General features: G+C 36.9%; 1 protein-coding gene across 7 annotated transcripts in view; it reads right to left on the bottom strand.

Annotated features, from left to right (window-relative positions):
- Window positions 1–20,485, bottom strand: part of Pde10a (phosphodiesterase 10A) — a 551,502-nt gene that overhangs the window by 122,340 nt on the left and 408,677 nt on the right. For all 7 annotated transcript variants that reach the window (XM_019205466.2, XM_019205465.2, XM_010610549.3 and 4 more), the window contains one exon: window positions 2,798–2,826. In XM_019205466.2, the coding sequence (XP_019061011.1) occupies window positions 2,798–2,826 (29 nt within the window). The remainder of the gene's footprint in view (window positions 1–2,797; window positions 2,827–20,485) is intronic.

Genomic DNA, 20,485 nt, shown 5'->3' with positions numbered 1-20,485 from the left:
CTATGTGTATTTAACTGTCCCCACCATTCCCTTCTACTGAAAATCAGAATATTATTTTTCTCAACACCACCACATTCTCAGCACCCCAGAATAATGCTTGACATGTAAATGTTAATGTCTGCCAATTGAATGGTAGGCAAAAGGGCAGATGGTGGGAGAGAGGAAAAAAGCGCAAACCAGGAAACAGAGAGAAGAGATATAAAATTACAGATTGGTTTTGACTGTATGAAAAAAAATGGTAGGTTATTAAAAGCGGAATAATCAGAAATCTCTATGTCTTTTTTAAAAAGCTAATTCTCTCAGAATTTTATCTATAGGATAGTTTCTACATCAAGATGCTATCCGTCCCATCTCATTTTATTAGGGTCAGGCCACAATAGGTCGATAGTGTTATGGTATGGCTGCCACATTTTAATAATATATAGTTTGTCATCCCAGATCCTGTCATCTCAGGTATGTAAGAAACTATGCAAGGGAATAAATGTTTTACTGATACATAAAGAACAAAATCCCTGTACTCATGAGTCACATATGGAATAGATGTATAGCCCTTTGTGAGGTACTACAAAGTCAAAACTAACATGAATGGATGGTAATTAAGGGGAGGTTAATTAGTGGAATCTAGGAGATAAGGAACTTCACAGTGATCAAACACACCCAGGAGTGAAATAATCCACCAACTAAAGGGTACTTTTTAAGGGTAGATGTGTTCAAACAAAAGCTGTGGCTAGTCACCATCTATGACAATGTGGCCGAGGTATTTCTAATATAAATTTGAAAAAAAAACAGTGACTGTTTCAATAGCAAAATATAAATATTAGTCAAGTAGGCAATGATCAAGGTTCAGGAAAAAATTTAAAAGATCCTGATACCTGACACCATTTTAATACCTGAGCTCATAGATTTAGTGTTTCTTAGAAACGAGGGTTTCTCCTTGTCCTGAGAGAACCTTATAAAATAATAGTTTAAAAGCCATTTTGTATAGTTTCATCACTAATCCTAAAGGCCATAAGGATGTTCCATGCTGTTACATTGGCACTGTCTGAACACATGGTGTATCCTCTGTCTCTACCTGGAAAGAGGGCACTAATAAAGTAAGCAATATCTGTATAACAGCATTTCTGAACACAAGATGCCTGGCAGCAATATTGCAGAACTGAATATATAGAAATGTGTTAGATAAAAAGTCTATTCCTTGCCTACAAAGTCATTCTCCTCAAATACAACATGATTTATATTTGACAGAGGATACAATAGCAAAATTGGTCCTGGTACTCTAGTGAGTCTATATCATGGAATAGTGGGGTCTAAGGAAGAGCTTTCCATTAAACAGATGAAGAGAGTCAATATACTGACCTAAGCAAAGTATCAGACATACAATTCTAATTATTCTTGTCATTACAGTAAGATGGAAGGAAAACATGTGCATGGGTTGAAACTATCTAAATTGGGCATTCCCTCTTCTAATTCCCTTAAAAATAATAACAAAGTCTAAAATCTTTTCTTTCCTTTTTGAAAAAGGATTATTGATGAATAAATTGCAGTTCATTTCCTACTAGACATTGATTTATAAAATACACAGTGAGGCTTCAGAAAATCAAGACAGATTTGCCAGTATCAACACCCTGACATTTTATGACTCTGTCCAAATTCATGAGAATTCCCTTTTACCTTTGGGTATTACTTCAAACATTTTGCTGTTCCTAGCAGATACAAAAATTCTAGATGACCCCTACCCTTCTTAGCACACAGATTTGCAGCACACAGAGTTGGCAATTATCCCTCCATGAACTCTACAAATGCAAAATAAATAGTGAAGGCATCTGAGAAAACTCTGAGTCTCCCAGAAACCTTAAGAGTCAGATAGGTTGCTATGGACAGAGGGAATTCTGCCTAGCCACCTGCTCTGCAGCCTTGGTCCTCCCTTATCATCTTTAGAGATTTTCTACAACATATGATCAAAAATAAAAGAATATACGTGATTCTATTAACAGTTCTCTAGTTTAAAAAAAGAGCAATTTTTTTTTACATCTGGTTGTATCAGGTACAATTCAAACTGATTATTTTCAGTATGTAATCCACACTTAAGATCCTTACAGATGGAACAAGATAATTTTCTCTATGAATTACTTATACAGGTAATTCGGTATTTAACAGTATGACAATGCTTTTAGTACTCGTTCCACCAATCTTTTAAATGTACTGATCTCTATAAATTAACACCCAGTATTCTCTAGGTCAGGAAAACTGTACACTTAACTTTTCTGAAAGTGCTGAGCAATACTACACCTCTACCACATGAGTTGTCTTTTGTTCTCCGGAAATCAAAGTGCATGAATTGAGAGCCAGGAACCAGACAGGTAAAGTAGTAAAGTAAAGCTCGCTCAGTAGAGGGCTGTGACACCTGTGGCTTCCTCTGCTTGGCCGGAGCCCATGTTGCTGTGTTGGAGTGCTGTGCCGGTATTCCTTTACCTTCGAGTTTTTCAGCGGAGGACAGAAACACAATCTTTGTACACAGTCTCCCCATTCTGAATGTTAGCCACTGGTGCAGAAAACCCCACGAACATGTGCAGGCCAAGAGAAATGCAACTGTTATGTTCAGTCTTGCAGCCTGCTATTAGCAAAATGTCTCTCTACTGACTTTATTCCACATGAATCAGTAACTCTTTGAAGCAGATACTTAGGTTTTGTCATTTTTTTTAATAATTTAACATGTTACAGTAGTGAGAAAATGTACAAAGGAATTTCTTACTCCTTATACTGTGGCAGAAGTAGAAATTATATTCGCATTACTTACCCTGCTGACTTCCTTAGGAGCTGAGTCATCTGGGGATGGAGAAGGAAGGGGGAAAAAGACAATTAGAAACTCTGGGCAGGTTCTGAAATACAGACTGTCATTCACTCTCAACAGACTCAAGGCACTTTGACAGTGTTGCCTCAGAAAATCTTCAAATATGATTTTAAGAAAACAGCAAAAGCTAACATAACAAACTGAGAGGACTATACAACAGTTTTAGAGGAGAAATGTAGTACTACCAAAACAACCCTCTTTCAGGTTCACTTTTTAAGATTTTAAAACACAAATATCGAACTATATACCTAGAGTTATGATACTTACAGTATTTGATATGCTGTGCTCTCATGAATATCCCAAAAGACCACTGATACTTGTACTATGAAGGCTAATTCCAGAAGACCTGGAATTGCTGAGCAGTTCTGTTAAAGTATAGAATGCCCTGCACAATGCCAGGGGCAAAAAAGAGGCACACCTGCCAATGTTTCTTTCTATCCATGAGCCCAGTGATTAGGTACTGTTCACTGGTGAAGGGAGACTGATAGCTTGCTCCTGGGGCTATAGGTGAGATTCCCCAAGAGCTTTCCTACTGGGGTTGGCTACAGGCAAGATGATGCCTACATGACCAACAAGGTGGAAGAAATAACTGGCAAAGCACCCCTTTAGATCTGCTGGATCTGAACATGCTATGCATAAGTCACTGGTTTTGTCCCCATAGAAAGTGCCTTTGTGTAGCCCTAGCAGGGAAGTGTTGCTGCAGCTCAGCACCGCTTTCCCAATCCTTTGCTGAGAAGTGGCCCTTAAAGTAATGCTGTGGGCATATTGTGTCATTGTCCCGTAGATTGGCAAGAGCTGTCATTTTGGGTTCTGTCTTTTTTAGCAATCAAACCTTGTCCAACTGCCAACATCAGAATGTGCTTATGCCAGAAACTGAACACATTCTGTGTCACCACAAAGCACAGCCCGATTTACCTTGACACAGACAAAAACGTGCTCTGAATCTGTCTCACAAGCTCAGACGGGGTTGTGATTGTCCTTTGTACTTAGCAAACCTGAATGTGCATGAGAAACCTCACTTTTACATATTTATAAAATCAATTTGGGAGGGGTACTGCTGAGGATCAAACCTAGACCTTCACATTCAGCTACACTTCCAGTCTCATTTTATTTTAAATTTTGTGACAAGGTCTTTTTGAATCACTAAGTTGCCCTGGCTAAGCTTAAACTTTGGATCCATGGGCAATTTAAAGCATTTGAAAGAAAAATTTTACTGGTAGCTGATTTCCGGAGTTTTCAAATTATAGGCAGATTTAGAAATATATCTTTTATTTTCTTCAAACTAAGCAATCACAATTCTTAGTTAATGAATGCCAAATCTATTATATCTAGGGATTGTAGTATTAGCTGACCAAGGTGATTAGAGAACATAGTGAAATTTGCTGAAAGAAGTGAATTCTATTTTTCTATTTCTTATATTTGGATGTTTCATTTAGTTGAATTATCTTGCCTAAGACAATATGGAGCATTTTAGAGAGAGAATCCTTAATTTCTGCAGCAGAGTAGCACTGTAGGAGCACACACGAGGTTGTCTGCACGGCAGCTCACAACAGGAGCTATCACCCAGGGCATGCTGCCCAGCTTCTAGCATCTAAGCAGTCCAAAGTAGAAAGTGTTTTCCAAAATGAATGTTTTCAAAATAAAAAAGAAGAAATCTCACTACCTCCCACACATGCAGTTCAGGATTCCTTGAATACCATGCAGAATTCCAGGTAACAAGGTACAACTCAGCAAGCTGCTGGCCCTGTGGCTTCCACGTTGCACTGGTGACTAAACCGTGGAGTGAGATTTTTGCATCACCCACCAGGGAAACTGGCTTTGACATGAAAGCACTGGGATTATGGAAATGGAGGAAACTGCCATGGTATTAGAATGTGCATCATTCATGACCATCCAATTAGTAACAAAACGGTTCACCCAGTGAATACTAATTTTTAAGCAGTATCCCTGTTCTCCAGGGGCTTGCATTCTAATGAGACAAATAAACAAGGAAACAAATACAGTAATTTGAGAAAAGACTTCTCTATGCTTACTAAAAACAATTTGGTTCCTTTTTTTTTTTAAGGAAAAAACACCCCAAGCATCACTTATGCAACTTTTAAAAGCAGGAATAGTTCCCAGGTGAAAGAATCCCCAAGGGATCTCATAGAGGTAAGTACTATATACCTTTCAAAAGTGGTGCACTTTTCTTGGTAAATACTCAGTTTTAATATTATGAAAATCTTTGTAAATGTGTGTAGATTTGTACTTTGTTAAAAAAGCACTGAATTTTTATATTCTTTGATACAAAATGGCATTTCAGTGATGAATCCACATTTATACCAAGAGCTTAAAGGAATTCAAATTACCTTGGTTGATATCACTGTGTTCATTCAGCTATGAATTTGGCCAAAGTTTTTGGCCATTTGTTATCATCTTTATTCTATACTTAGTTTTGAGAATGGGTGGGGATATCCAGCTAAAACTCATACAGTTTGAAATTAATAAAGAATTAACGAGACTTTCTTACTATTTGATTGACAACAATTGTAAACAGAAATAAAAAACACCAAAAGGAAAAAAAAATACATGATTAGAAAAAATAAAAAGTAAAGTAACTTCGACACATTATTATAGGGCATACAAAAGGGTTTGAAACTTGCTCTTTTTAAAAAATTGCTACTCAGAATTAGAGTCATTTATAGGAAAATGGATACATTTTGAGTATATTCTCTTAAGTAAAATAAATAAGTCGCACATGTGTAAATACCGAATAGTCTCTCTGGTGTGAAAAACTATAACAGTACTCAAGATCCTAATGGGATAATTAACAATATGAAATAGGAAGAAAGGGCTAAAGGTGTAGAGAAAGTGGGAAGGGTAAGGGAAAGGGAATAAGGGAAAAGAAAAAAATATGAGAAAATGAAAAAATGGAAATAAAGTGTTTGTAAATGGGGAGGGGAAGAGGGGGTGAAGGGAGGGCAGGGACAAGAGGAAAAAAATGAGAACGAAGACCTGTCACGTAAAGGTACGAGATCCCAGTAATGAATGTAATTGTATTGTATACCTAGAATGTACCAATAAACTCAATAAAAATAAAAAATTTCTACTCAGGAAAAGTTGAAATCCAATATTAAAAACTCTGTACCCTAACTTCTACAAAAAATCATGTTAATGCTGTATATAAAATAAGGTCTAAACTGATTAATTCGGAAGACATCCACAATAATGGCAGGAGGTAAACACATAATTCCTTTGTAGTAAGTTAAGATTAAAAAGCTGCATTTTCCATTCTAAATTGTAACTCGTGATTTTCATTTGATCTAACCAAAAAAATTCTAGTGTTTTGAACAATTTTTAGTTTTTCATTGTTCATTTCCCTGAGATCTAAACATAGGGTTGATTTTTACTAAATCATGCATGAACCACCTTTCTGCTTTTCTTACAATGAGAGTTCACACAAACTCACATTGGCGAGAGACACAGGCATTACAATCCTTTAAAAGACTGCACTCTACTTCAAGAGTCTCTATCTCACTGTGTCTTTCAGAATCGATAGGGATTCTAATATTCTTAAATGGAACACACCGGCTTCTCAGCATAAACAACAAGTATTTCCCTGGCAAATTTATAAACCAATCATCTTTTTACAGATTTCCGTCTCTCAGGAGTTGATGTGGCCTCATTCAGCCTTCTCCAGCCATTTCTGGCAAACTGGCATGGCCACCAGGCTTATAGAAAGACTTATATGGAAAGATAACAACCGTCTTCTAACAATAGCACAATCTTTACATTTAGTCCATAAATATGTATTAAACATCTAATACAACAGTCCTCTCATCCACAGGGGATAAGTCCAAGACAGCCAATAGATGTTAGATGCTACAAACAGTACCAAATCCTATAATTTAATGTCTTTGCCATCTTAACTAAACACTCTCCACATATCCTGCCATAACTTTTACAGTTTTGAGTTGTGAGAGAAAAACTGGCATGGATTTTTTTTTCCCTCACAATGTTACAGATAGAGTAATTCTTTCCACAGACATTAACAACCTTTAACACGTGATTTTTTTCTTTCCTTCTTAAGGACTTTCCCTTAAAAAATATTTTACAGCTTCTCTTTGGCACATACAAAACACCAGCATCGCTACTCTTTTGATTTAGGGCCATTAGTAAGGAAAATAAAGGTTACTTGAACATAAGCACCTTGGTATCATAGGAATTTGTCTGACCACCCTGATGGCTGATACATTACTAAGAGTAGGTACCATGTACAGTACGCATGTGCTGGTTTAAACGACTGGCACATCCTGTTTGGAATCCAGCAAGAAGGAAGCAGACCATGCTACACAGAATGGCACACAATTTAGAACTTACAAATTGTTACTTCTGAATTTCCATCTAATCTTTTCACACTTTGGGTATGGAAAGTTATTCTTCAGCTAAGCGGGAACTACTACATAAGTCAAATGCTGAATAAATATCTCAGAGAAAAGAGAAAGAATTAAATCTCATGGCTTTTAGAGAATCGCAAAGCAGGAAGCTGTGGGCCTTTGCTATTGGCAGCAATCCTGTCATCATAAGGATAGAAATTTAAAATCAACAGTCACCCAACACAGAAAACAGAGGGGTAGGAAGGAGAGAATGTATAGGGACAGAGAGATGAGAGAGACAGACAGACAGACAGAGGCAAACAGCAGATGGGGAGTTATGGGGGACATGTGCAACCAAACTTGAAGCCTTTTGATTAAGCCAATTTTACCAAGTTAAACTAAAAACACTTGTGAACCCTTTAAAGTAAAAAATGTTCCTAGGATGTGACGTTTACACCATTACATTGATGCAGTTATTTAAAATTGAACATTTCTCATTTCTACCAAAAAAAAATGATTTTGCTTAGGATTCAAGTCGTAGTCAACTGGTTCTGCTCTAATTATCCAAAAGGAACCTACAGCAGTCCCTTCCCACTCCACTAAGCCTGGCCGCGGAAGAGATCCAATTTGTTTTGCTCACTCTTAACTCAAAGCCTTCCCACCATCAAATAACATTTCCTGAGCACTTCGGTGCCAGGCAAAATTGGGGAGTTGGTTTTTTTTTTTAAATACCTCAGAGATTTAAAAAAGACAAAACTCTTGTCCTCATGAAACTTTATTCTACGAGTAGGAGGTGATCAATGAGAATGACAAGGAACTACAGTCAGTTGAAGTGGTGAGCACTTCAGAATGGGTAGAGCATGCTAAGGCAAGGAAGGAGGTGAAGCAGGCTGCAGTATTTAAGAGGCTGGCTTTGCTAGGTCTTCTGGAAGCAGGAAGTTAACACAAAACAAAACAAAAGCACCCGCTGAAGGAAAAATCCTGGGCTGGATGCTGAGCAAAGAGCCTGAGCCCCCAGGTGCCTGCTACCAGAAATGGTAACCTTCTTAACAAAGTGTAAATCATCAAGACTGGCCTCAACTTCCAGTTCCTTTCGGAGACCCTGTCAGGAGCAAAGGGCCACTGGATCTATCTTTTCTTAGATTGTGTATCCATTCCTTCACTGCTATCCAAGCAGGGTACTTTAGAAATGAAGGAGATGGGTTTGGAGTCATAACAGATTACTTCTCAAATCTAGCTTCATTTACCAAGCGTAAGCAGATTTCTTGATCTTTCCAAACGTGTCTTCCTCATATTTATAAAGTAAAATGAGTGATTAATGAATATAAAATGGTTAAACAGAGAAGTCCCTCAAAAGTCGCAATTTGCCCCCGATTCAACTTGGCGATGGCTATATTTTGCCTTTCACTAAGGACTAGATCCATGTGAATGACTTAACTAAATATAAGATTTATATAAATTTTTGCAGACAATGTTTAACTCCCCAAATATCTCAAGTGTGAAAATCTAACATGCTACCTTTTATTTTAAGTAGTAAATTTCCTCTACAGCTACCCCTTATTTCTTATTGCATATATATGCAATATGCATGTGTCCCTATTTAAATTCTAAATAAAGTTCATGAAGATTCCCTATCATATATAGTATACCTACCTAAGTAATTTCATTATATTCAATGTCAACAAAGTAAGTTTTATGGAATGAATATTCTATAAGAATTGTAACATCTTCTCCACATACTTCTCTGTGTCGCTTATACTGGCTTTTACAGTCTCCATAATGATTATGACCTCAAACATAATATATGATGTGTTAATTTATTTTCTTACTGTCTACTCTCCCCTTCCATAGTAAAAGTTCAGGAGAAAAAAATATTTCTCATTTGTAAATCTTTTTATTTTCAGTGCCTGAAACTGTGTCACATACATAATGGGCAGTTCAGTAAAACTCTGCTGAATGAATGAGTGCATATATAATGGCTAATTGCAAGCTAGAGCAAATGATTTTTATCAATGACTATAATCAGAGTAAGTAATTTTAGTATGACAAGTATGAATATTCATTGAATGAACATTAAGATCTCATCTTGAAAAAATCAAAAGATGTACCTTCCCTCGGTGAACTGAATTACTTTAAATCAAAAGCTATATTCACCACAGCACCAAAAGTATAGAATAAAATCAATTTTCTTCTATAACAGAACTGAAACTACTTTGAGCAGAAAATGTATACCTTTGCTATAGGTCATAGAATTAATATATTGCAAGACATAATGTATTCTTCTAATTTATGAAAAATATTTTTAGGCTGGGCACATAGCTCAGGGGTAGAGTGCTTGTCTAGCATGCACAAGTCCCTGGAATTCAATCTTCAGCATCAAAAGGGAAATACAATTTTTCTTAAAAAGCTAATAAAATAGTAACTCATTGCAGATTGGTAAACATTTCCGAATACAGAACTATACAACTGCATTTTAGAAAGTTTGTGCTTCAGAGAGGGGAACCAGATATCTACATATAAATATAGCCTGGTGGTGGACGTAAAACTGTCAGGGGAGCAATGAGTCCCTTAGCAACACCTCAGCAAAAAGACAAAATATACACTAAGGATATAAGAAGAAAAAATGACAGGAGTTTGCATAGGCTCTTTATTTAAATATTCAAAGAAAAATGAGGGAGACGAGTAGTTGTAGATTGATGTTAATCTTCCCCTACGTGCAGGAACCAGGAGACTCATTACTATGAAATACAGATTCCACAGGCATTAGTGTCCGCACATACTGACTCCAGGTTTAACAAGTTTCATTGGAAAAAACTCTACACAGGCCAGGGTTTCACGCCATCTTCTGCCAGGTTTGTATTCTAGCTGAATGATTTTTAGTGTTCTTTTTTGCTTTGTCTTTTCCATTTTACTTTCCAATTAAGCACTTAGCTATAAATTAGTAAATTCTAATAATTAGCTGTATTATTTGGAGGGCTCTCAGGGTAATTCAAATATTTTTAGTTTTTTGGTCCTTTTGGAAATCTTAAATAGATTTTCAAGTTCTTATCAACAAACTCTTTGCACAGATATCGTCTCAGAGGAAATGTTTCTTTAGACCTTAACTTCAAATAAAGGCTATGCATATAAAAACAAAATACTTGACTAATTGCAAAGAATTCATCTCTGTAAAGCCCAGAAGAGATTTACCTCAAACCAAAAGCCAGTATTTTAAGACGTAATTACTTATTTCAGGAAAGTTTCATTAATGCATAAATGATATACAATAAATTGTGAACTACCCAATATGTTTTCATGTATCAGTACACACATATGCCAATGTCACAACTAAAATAACAGGTAAATCATACCAAAAAAATTCCAGAAAACTCTGTAGTCCCTTTTGACTCCCACTCCCAAGCAACCACTGATCTGTTTTTTTGTCACTATAAATAATACATGTTGCCTAAAGTTTTTTACAAACATGACCCTAAAAAATCCTCTGTCTGCCTGGAATCTTTTACACAAGGTAATCATCTTGAGACTCTTCTGTTTTACCTGTAGTAGTAATAATTTATTCTTTGTTAAAAATTAACTTTATTGGTACAATGTAATATACATAACAATCACATTCATCATAGGGAATTTGTATTTGTACATGGTATATTTTGATTCCTCTTTTTCTCCTAATCCTCTCCCCTTAGCTCAACCCCCTCATTTACAAAGCTTTGTTTCCATTTTTATGCTTTTCTCAATTTTTCCCTTTCTTATGTTCCCCCTTTCCCTTCCCTGTTCCTTTTCCTTTTTAACAATTTCTTCCTATTTCACATGATCTATTTTACATTTTGGTCCTTATTTACCCTTTCATTTTTCTTACACTAGCGAAACAATGCAATATTTATATGTGTGTCCAATTTATTTCACTTAAGAGTAAAGACTCAAGGTGCAGCCATAAGTCTTAAGTTTATCCTTCTTTAAGGCTTAGTAGTACTCCATTGTAACAATCAAAACCTGTGTCTTCTTTATCCATTCATTGGTTGATGGGCATTTGGGTTGTTTCTAAGATTTAACTATTACAAATCGTGTTGCTATAAACATAGGTGCATATATATGGCTGTGGTATAACACTTTTAATTCTTTTGGGAAGACAGCCAGAAGGGGAATAGCTGGGTCAAATGGGACTTCTAATCCTAGATTTTGAATAATCCCACACTGACTTCCACATTGGTTGCACCAGTCTTTGCTCTCACTAAGAGTGGAGAAGGGTTTCCAACATCCCCACCAGCATTTGTTATTGGCTGATTTCTTTACATTAGTCATTCATTCTTTTCTTAGATGGAATCTCCATGTTGTTTTTATTTGCATCTCTCGGATGACCAGTGTTGAATATTTTTCATATATTTATTGCCATTTGTACTTCATCTGAGTAGTGTCTATTCATTTCAGATACCCACTTTTGGAATTCATTTTAAATGGAGGGATTCTCATTTTTTTCCCCAGTTCTTGTTTAAGGGACTACTGGATAAGACTTTTTTCCCCCATTCTACGGGTTGTCTGTTGGTGATTTCCTTAGTGGTGCAAAAGATTTTTAATAGGATGAGGTCCCATTCATTAATTCTTTTTATTATTTCCCTGCAGTCTAGGTTTTGTTCATGCAGTCTTTGCCTACCTTTATGGCCTCAAGAATTCTACTTCTTCCTTCCTCCAGGAGATGTTATGTTTCTGTTTTAATAGTTAGATCTTTGATCCATTTTGATTTTAGTTTAGTGCATGGTGAGAGACATGTCTAATTTTAGTCTTCAGCATGTAAAAAGCCAATTTTTCTAGCACTGCTTATTTAAGAGATTTTTTTGTAGTGAATGTTGTTTGGTCCCTTTGTCAAAGACAATGTATCTGAGTGTGTTTGGTGTTGTTTCTGCATCTTCTGGTCTGTTCCAATGATCTCCAGATCTGGGTTTTTATGCCAACACCATGATGCTTTTATAGATCAACTTTTTTTTTTTTTTTTTTTTTTTTTGGTACCGGGATCGAACTTGGGGACTTGTGCTTTGCAAGGCAGGTGGTGGCTCCACTGAGCTAAATCCCTGGCCCAGCTCACCATGCTGTTTTTAATCACAGTAGCTCTGTAGTATAATTTAAAGTCAGGGATTGTGATGCTCCTCTCCACTCTGTGTGCCTTGCCCAGAATTATTTTTGCTATTCTAGGTTTCTTCTGGTTTCAAGTAAATTTCGGGAATGTTTTTCCTCACTCTGTGAGGTACATTAATGGTATTTTGATTGGGATTGCCTTAAATTTGCATAACAATTTTGGGAATATGGCCATTTTCACTATGTTGGCTCTTCTTGTCCAAAAGCAAGGAATATTATTCCATTTTCTGAAATCCTCTTTGATACCCTTTTTCAGAGTTCTTAACTTTCAATGTAGAAGTCCTTTACTTCCTTTGTTAAACTGATAGCTAAGTACTTCATAATGTTTATGCTATTGTGAAAGGTATTATTTCCCTAATTTCCTTCTCAGTGGGTTCATTATTTGTGTACAGGAACACTGATTTCTGAGTGCTGACTTTGTATCCAGCTATGCTACTTAATTTGGTTATTAAATCTAGAAGTTTTTTGGTGGAGTTTTGGGGGTCTTCTATATAGAGAACCATCTCATCTGGAAATAATGATAATTTAACTTCTTCCTTTCCTATCTTTATTCCTTTTCTTTCTCTTGTCTAATTGTTCTGGCTAACGTTTCCCGAACTATGTTGAATAGGAGTCGTGATAGTGGACACTCTTTTCTTGTTCCTGATTTTAGAGTGAATGCCTTGTTTTTGACCATTTTGTATGATATTGGTTGTTGGTTTGTCATAGATGGCTTTTATCAGATTGAGATGAAAATCATCTATTCCAATTTTCTATAGGGTTTTTTTTATGAATGGGTCTTGGACTTTGTCAGATGTTTTTTCTGCATGTGATTTTTTATCTTTGGCTCTGTTGATATGGTGTGTTACTTTTACTGATTTGTGTATAGTGAACCATCCCTGTATCCCTGGGATGAATCATACTTGGTCATCTGCTATATTCTGTTTGCCAGTGTCTTATTGAGGATTTTTGCATTATGGTCTTTAGGGAGATTGGTCTACAGTTTTCTTTTGTGGTTGGGTCCTTCTCTGGTTTTGGTTTCAGGGTAATACTTGCTTCCAGAAATGATTTTGAGAGTACTGCTACCCTTTCTGTTTCATCAGAGTTTGAGGAGAAGTGGCATTAAATCTTCTCTAAATTTCTTGTAGAATTCAGCTGTGAGGCCATCAGAATCTAGGCTTTTCTTTGTTGTTAAGTTTTTAATTATATTTTCAATATCATTGACTGATATTGGGTTATTTAAATCATCTTGAATCAAGATTTTGAAATCTTGATTCAGCTTTGGTTATTCATATGTATCTAGGAATATATCCATTTCTTCTGTTTTCTATCTTATTACAGTTTCTTGAAGTGTGTATTGATGATCTTCTGAATTTCCACAAGATCCATTATGATTTCTTCCTTTTTTCCTAATTGAATAATTTTGAGTCTCCCCCCTTTTTTGATAAGATTGGCTAAGGATTTATCAATTTAATTTTTCAAGAACCAACTTTGATTCCTTGGTTCTTTGTACTGTTTTCTTAGTCTCAATTACATTGATTTCTGCTCTGATCTTTGTAATTTCCTCTCTTGTATGAGCTCTGGGCTTGGATTGTGTTTTATTCTAGAAGTTTAAGGCTCAGCATTAGGTTGTTTATTTGAGCTGTTTTCTGATGTGACTAAATTGCCCTCTTAGAACTGCTTTTATTGTGTCTCATAAGTTGCAGCATGTTGTGCGGCATTATAATTTAATTGTAGATACTGTTTCATATCTTCTTCAGTTTCATCTGTGATCCTTTGCTTGTTCAGGTAGGTGTTTTTTAATTTCCATGTGTTTACGGAGTTTTTTGTGGTTTCATTTGCCATTTACTTCCACTTTCATTGCACAATGGTGAGATAATATGCAGGGGAAAATTTCAATTCCTTTGCATTTACTTAAGCATGTTATACGGGCTAGTATGTGGTCTATTTTGGAAAACATCCCATATGCAGCTGAGAAGAATGTGTATTCTGATATTTTGGGATGGAACACTGTAGATATCTACTAAATCTATTTGTTCAAAAGTTTGGCTTAGTTTTGATATTTCTTTATTGATTTGTATATAGATGATCTATTTGTGACTGTTGGGTAATAAGTTCCTCCATTACAGGAGTTACACAGTTACATTGTGTGCATATTAGATTTCTCATGAGTATTAATATTTGTTTTATATACTAGGATATATATTTGTAATTATCTTTTTTTATTTTTTTAATAAGTACATAGTGACCTTGTCTTTTTTGATCAGTCTTGAAGTTCACAGTGTCTGCAAATAGAATAGCTACCCCTACTGGGTCTGGTGGCACGCAGTCCGGGAGGTCGCGCAATCAGCCCCCCGAAATATAAAGACCCGATTCAAAAATGGGCATCCAAAATGAACAGACATTTCTCAGACAAAGAGGTAAAAGCAGCAAGTAAATATATGAAAAAATGTTCCACATCACTGATCACTCGAGAGGTGCAGATGAAAACAACACTGAGATTCCACCTCGCCCCACAAAGAATGGCTGCTATCAAGAAATCACACAATAACAAATGTTGGCGGGGTTGTGGGGAGAAAGGAATCCTTCTCCATTGTTGGTGGGAGTGCAGACTGGTGCAACCACTATGGAAATCAATATGGAGATATCTCAAAGAGCTTGGACTGGAGGTTCCATTTGACCCAGCCATCCCTCTGCTTGGTATCTTTCCAAGAGAACTAAAAGAATCATATCACAGAGAAGTATGTGCACCCATGTTTATAGCGGCACAGTTTGTAATAGCTAAATCTTGGAAACAGCCTATTTGCCCATCCGTTGGAAACTGGATAAAGAAGTTGTGGTTTTTCTATAAAATGGAATATTACTCAGCCATAAAGAACAAGAAAATAGATTCATTCATAGGAAAATGGATACATATTGAAGATATACTCCTAAGTGAAATAAATAAGTCACACATGTGTAAATACCAAATAGTTTCCCTGGTATGAATAATCTGCAATAATAAGATCCTAATAAGATTACTGACATTTAGAAATGGGAAGAAAGGAGCTAAAGGTGTAGGGAAGGTGGGATGGGTAGGGGAAGGGTAATAAGGGAAAAGAAAAAAATATGAGAAAATGAAAAGATGGAAATAAAGTGTTTGTAAATGCAGAGGGGAGGAGGGGGTGAAGGGAGTGCAGGGACAAGGGGAAGAAACAAGAACCAAGACCTGTCATGTAGAGGTACAAGATCCCAACAATGAATGTAACTGTATTGTATCCCTAAAATCTACCAATAAACTCAATTAAAGCTGGAAAAAAATACTATTAAAAAAAGAATAGCTACCCCTGCTTTTTTCTGGTTTCCTGTCACATGAAATATTGTCTTCCATCCCTTGACTCCATGAATTTGTTTTTTAGTTAAATGTTTCTTGTATGAAGCATACCGTTGGATCTTGTTTCTTGATCTATTCTGCCAGTCTGTTTCCTTTGATTGATGAATTGCAACCATTTACATTGATAGCTGTAACTGATATGTATCAGCTTATCCCGGTCATATTATTTTCTTGCTGCTGATTCCTAGACTTTCTCTTGTTTAATTGCTTGCCCTGCCTGGTGGCTTCTTTCTACTGGTGTTCTTGGAATTATGGTTTTCATCATCTCTAAAATGCCCTTCAGAACATTTTGTAAAGCTGGTTTGTTGGTCATGGATTTTCTCCAGTTGTTCTTTGTAATGGAAGTATCATTTTTCCATGGTTTTGAGAGACAGTCTTATAAGGTACACCAATCTGGGTTGAAGGTCGTTTTCTTTTAGGGCTTGGAATACTTCAATTCAAGCTCTCCTTGCCTTAATGGTTTGTGTTCAGAAGTCTGCTCTGATTCTGAAGGGCTTTCCTTTATAGTTGATTTGTTTCTTTTCTCTAACAGCTTTCAGTATTATGTTCTTGTCCTGAATTTCTGGGATCTTTATTATACATCTTGGTGTAGACTTATTTTTATCATAGATATTTGGTGTTCTGTATTGCTTCACTTATTTGGATGTAAAATTCTTTTTTTCATGTTTGGGAAGTTTTCTGCCATTACATATGTGAGCAAGCTTGTTGTGGCATTTACACTATCTCCTGGTCTTTCATTAATTCCAATCAATCTTATGTTGTTTTTCTTTGCATCATCTTGCAATTGATGGATTGATTTTTCATGGCTTCTTATTTTTAAGGTATCTTTCTTTTTATGGCAGTTAACTTCAATTATGTCTTCTGGACCTGAAATGTCATCTTCACTTTGATTTAAATGATTGCATGGACTTTCAATGGAGTTTTTAATCTCTTAGAAATCTGTTGGAATCTGTTTCATGGGTTCCATTTCCTTCCTGTTTTGGGTATCCACCTTTTATATCATTTTCCTAAGCCCCTCTTTTTTAAAAAATCTGTGTCTACTCTAGATTCGTTAAGCATGTCCTTCATTTTGATTATCATTTTACCTGAAAGATTATTTTCTCTATAGACTCTTCTACTTACTTCTGCTACTATCATTTTCAGATAGTTCAGGTAGGTGGCTTCCAATCTCGTTGTCCCCTGGACTCCTTTGGGTGGACTACATGTCTGAGGTTGCATTTTGCTTCTATGCCTTGTCAATTTTTAATTTTTTAATTTTATTTTGTTTTCTGAGTTGTTTCTAGTAATTTCTTATTGTAGATAGTTTGTCACTAATATGGAGGTTTCTCTAGGTAATTCTTATTACTGAGAAGTCTTCTAGGTGTTGGTGGTTCTTGTCCTTCATGGCTATCCCAAGATCCTACCTTTCCAAACTGTTGAGAATGAGCAATTGCTATCTCTTTAACTCAGCATCCAGTCCTTCAGTATTGGACTGTGGTGACAGTTGTGATCCCAGGCAATCACAGTGTTGTCATACAAGGGAGAATAACTGATTACAACAGGTATGATATCCTGGCTAAAGCAGTACAGTTAGCAGTGTCATTAGCATCTAATACAGCCTAGCATCTGACAAAATGTAGTCTCTATTAGTGTGGTACCTTTTACCATATGAGCAAGCTCTACCAATATATAACAAAATTTGACATAAACCAGGAACTTGAATGCAGTAAGTTTCCCTTTAGTAGAGTGATTTTTGTCTTGTGGGAGGAAAATTTAAGAGGAATAGGGAACAAAACAGAGACATCTGAAGAGAAATATAGAAGAAGCAAGGCTGGATGGCAAAGGATGACCACCCAATTTGGGGGGGAAAGGGCAGAAGAAAAAATATGAAGGAGGCAAAGGAATATTGAAGCAAACCACAAAGACAAGACACACTGTTCACTCACATGAAAATATAAAATTATAGAGATAGTTGAGGAAAGAGAGAAAGAAGATGAATAAAACAGAACAAAAAATAAATGCATAAAACTTAAACCAAAAAAACTAAAAATAAACCCAGCCCGACTGAAAAAGAAAAATGAATCAAGCAAACAATGAAAAAGAAAGATAACAAAAATGCTAAAATTTATCTGTTGTCCACACTTCTGTGTTAATGTCCTAGACACAGCCTTTAGATGCACTAGGCACCCCTGCCAGATCTGCAGTAAGATCAGTACTGGACAAAGGGCTGCTTCTGGCTTCCAGCTGCTGAAAGGGGAGGGCCTCAGCCTTTCAGATGTTTCTTGCCCAAGTCTCCCCATCGTGATCATCTCAGCACAGCTCTCTTAGCTGATGTGGCACCCTTTGCTGGTGCCAGCCCATGGCTATTCCCAGACATATGCACAGTTGGCCCGTTCCCAGACCTTGAATGGCCACTGTGTTCCACAACTTCAATTACTCTCACACTCTGGCTGCAGAGGGCGGTTCTGACACTGCCTAGGGTCATTTGCTGGTTTGTGACCATGGTTATGGTGCAGAGGGTATGTGTCCCCTTCTGTTCACCAACCAAGGCCGCTTACCTGCACATGTCTCCTGTCACTGAGCAGAGGGGACGCCTTCATTCCTTTGTAGTCAGGGCCACTCTGAGAGGCCCTGGGTGGTCCTGGGAGTGGAATGTGGCTGGTCCTACTTCTCAACACAAATTCCCTTAATCTGCTGATCAACTGTCAACTGTCTACTGTGACTGGATGGCCCTTCCCTTCTTTCTCTCAGGGCAGCAATGTAACACTGGAACTGTCCTGCTCTTCTGCTGTCAGAGTGCAAGCCCTGCCTCTCTAAATGAAATGGCCATGCCAACCAGCTGCAGATAGTGAACCTAATGGAAACCTCACTCACCAAATATTGTCCCTGGGATGGTGCTCAGAGAATACTGTCTCACACTCCCACCACTGCCTCTGACTGTACAAGATTCTCTTGATCCAGTTCTGAAAGTTGTTTTCCCTACCTTCCTGTTGAGGGTGTGTGTGTGTGTGTGTGTGTGTGTGTGTGTGTGTGTGTGTGTGTGAATGTACACAACTGATCTACCAAATTGCTGATCTGCAGTAGGAATCTATTTCTTTTGTAGCATGGGTCCTGTTTTCTTCTCCTCCTCCTCTTGTCAATTCCCTTGTGGTACTTGTTGTGCCCACTACATCTTTTCTTTTGACCAAGCTGTCAATGTCTAAACTCTGGGCACTTTGTCTTGGAGAAGCTGTGCCACTGCCACTGCTGCTCTGCCATTTTTCTCTCCTCCCACTAATTTATTCTTTTAATTAATGATCAGTACCCCACTGTATTGACATAGTACTATGTGTTGATCCATTCTCCACTTGTAGAAGACAGTCACTACCATTGCCCGTGGTGTCTCCTTCCCACCTGACTCACAAACTGAGTCTTATTATGACTAGGACAAGTTTTCAGTTTGACTCCTGTATAAGATTCTGCACTTACTAGGCTTTCATTTATCTTCAGTAAATACATAAAAAAGAAATGGCTGGGTCACATGGTAAGGGCCTATTTAACTTTTCAGATACTGTCAAATTGTCTTCCCAAAGTGGTTACAATACCTCACATTTCCTTAAGCCATGACTGAGAGGTCAAAGGCATTCACAGCCCTAGAATGGTGAGTGTGTTTCTAGCCACCACTGGGGTATGTAGTTAAGGCTTGTGTTTTCTCATCCTGAGATCTAAATGACATAAAGAGAACTGACCCTCCCCCATAAGTGTAAAAGTCAGTGTTAGTAAGTTTGCAGAATTATGGAACTAACACATTATTAAGGTTTTAGAACACTTCCATCATCAGCTGGGAAAGTTCCCTTCTGCCCATTATCCCTGCTTTCATAGTTCAGCCATAGTCTGGAATTTCCCCCTTTTCCGATCTTTTACTGGACATTTCATAAAAATGGAATCGCACAATATGCAGTCAAAGGTACTTGGCTTCTTTCATGTTCTTTCATTCTTTTCATGGTACTTAGCATGTTACTGGGGTTTATCCATGTTGCATAGTATCACCTAATGAAGTACCTAAGTGGTTTCCTATTACATGGACAAATCACTTTTATTACATGGGTACCTACTGGCTCATCTATATTTTAATTTTTTCCAATTTGAAGCTACTCATACTGAAGAATGCTATGAAAATTCAAATATATTTGTTGATTTGGACACGTTTCTCTTCCTTTGGGGTAGATTCTCAGGAATGGAAATGACAAGTTATCTGATAAGTATACATTTTAAAAAACTGGTAAATTGTTTTCCAAAATATCTGTATCATTTTGCTTTTACAAAACTAAAGCATACATAAGCATTATAGTTCAACCACATCCTCATCACACTTGACAGGCTGATCCTACTTAAAAGTGTAGAACTCTGGTATCTCTTCATTTCCTAATAACTGAGGAGGTGAAAACATCCTTTATTGGCAAGGGAACAATATTAAAATATGTTGCCTTTTTAAAACTTGGGCTATGTATCTGTTTTACTTTTAGAATCCCTTATAAATTCTGGATACACGTCCATAGTAAAGTGCAGTTTAACATTTTAAAAAAATGTTTATGGATAAGGCCTTAGGTAGTGTTAGAGTTTAGATCTAAAATGACTCCCAAGTCTCATGTGTTTGGAAAGTGCCTGGATTATGGAATCATTATATTTGTAAGAGGTTCATCCACTGACGAATACGGTACCTGAATTGATATTAGGAGGTAGGGCCTGGTTGGAGGTGGGTCACTGGGGATGTGATCTGGAAGGCCGTATTCCTATCTGTGGCTCTTGCTTTCTCTCTCTGCTTCCTGGCTTCTGGAGGTT

Source organism: Fukomys damarensis, unplaced genomic scaffold (assembly GCF_012274545.1).
Source record: "Fukomys damarensis isolate Sample0158 unplaced genomic scaffold, DMR_v1.0_HiC HiC_scaffold_14, whole genome shotgun sequence".
NCBI lineage: Eukaryota > Metazoa > Chordata > Mammalia > Rodentia > Bathyergidae > Fukomys > Fukomys damarensis.
Note: the sequence above shows the minus strand (reverse complement) of the source record. Positions and strands in the feature narration are given on the sequence as shown.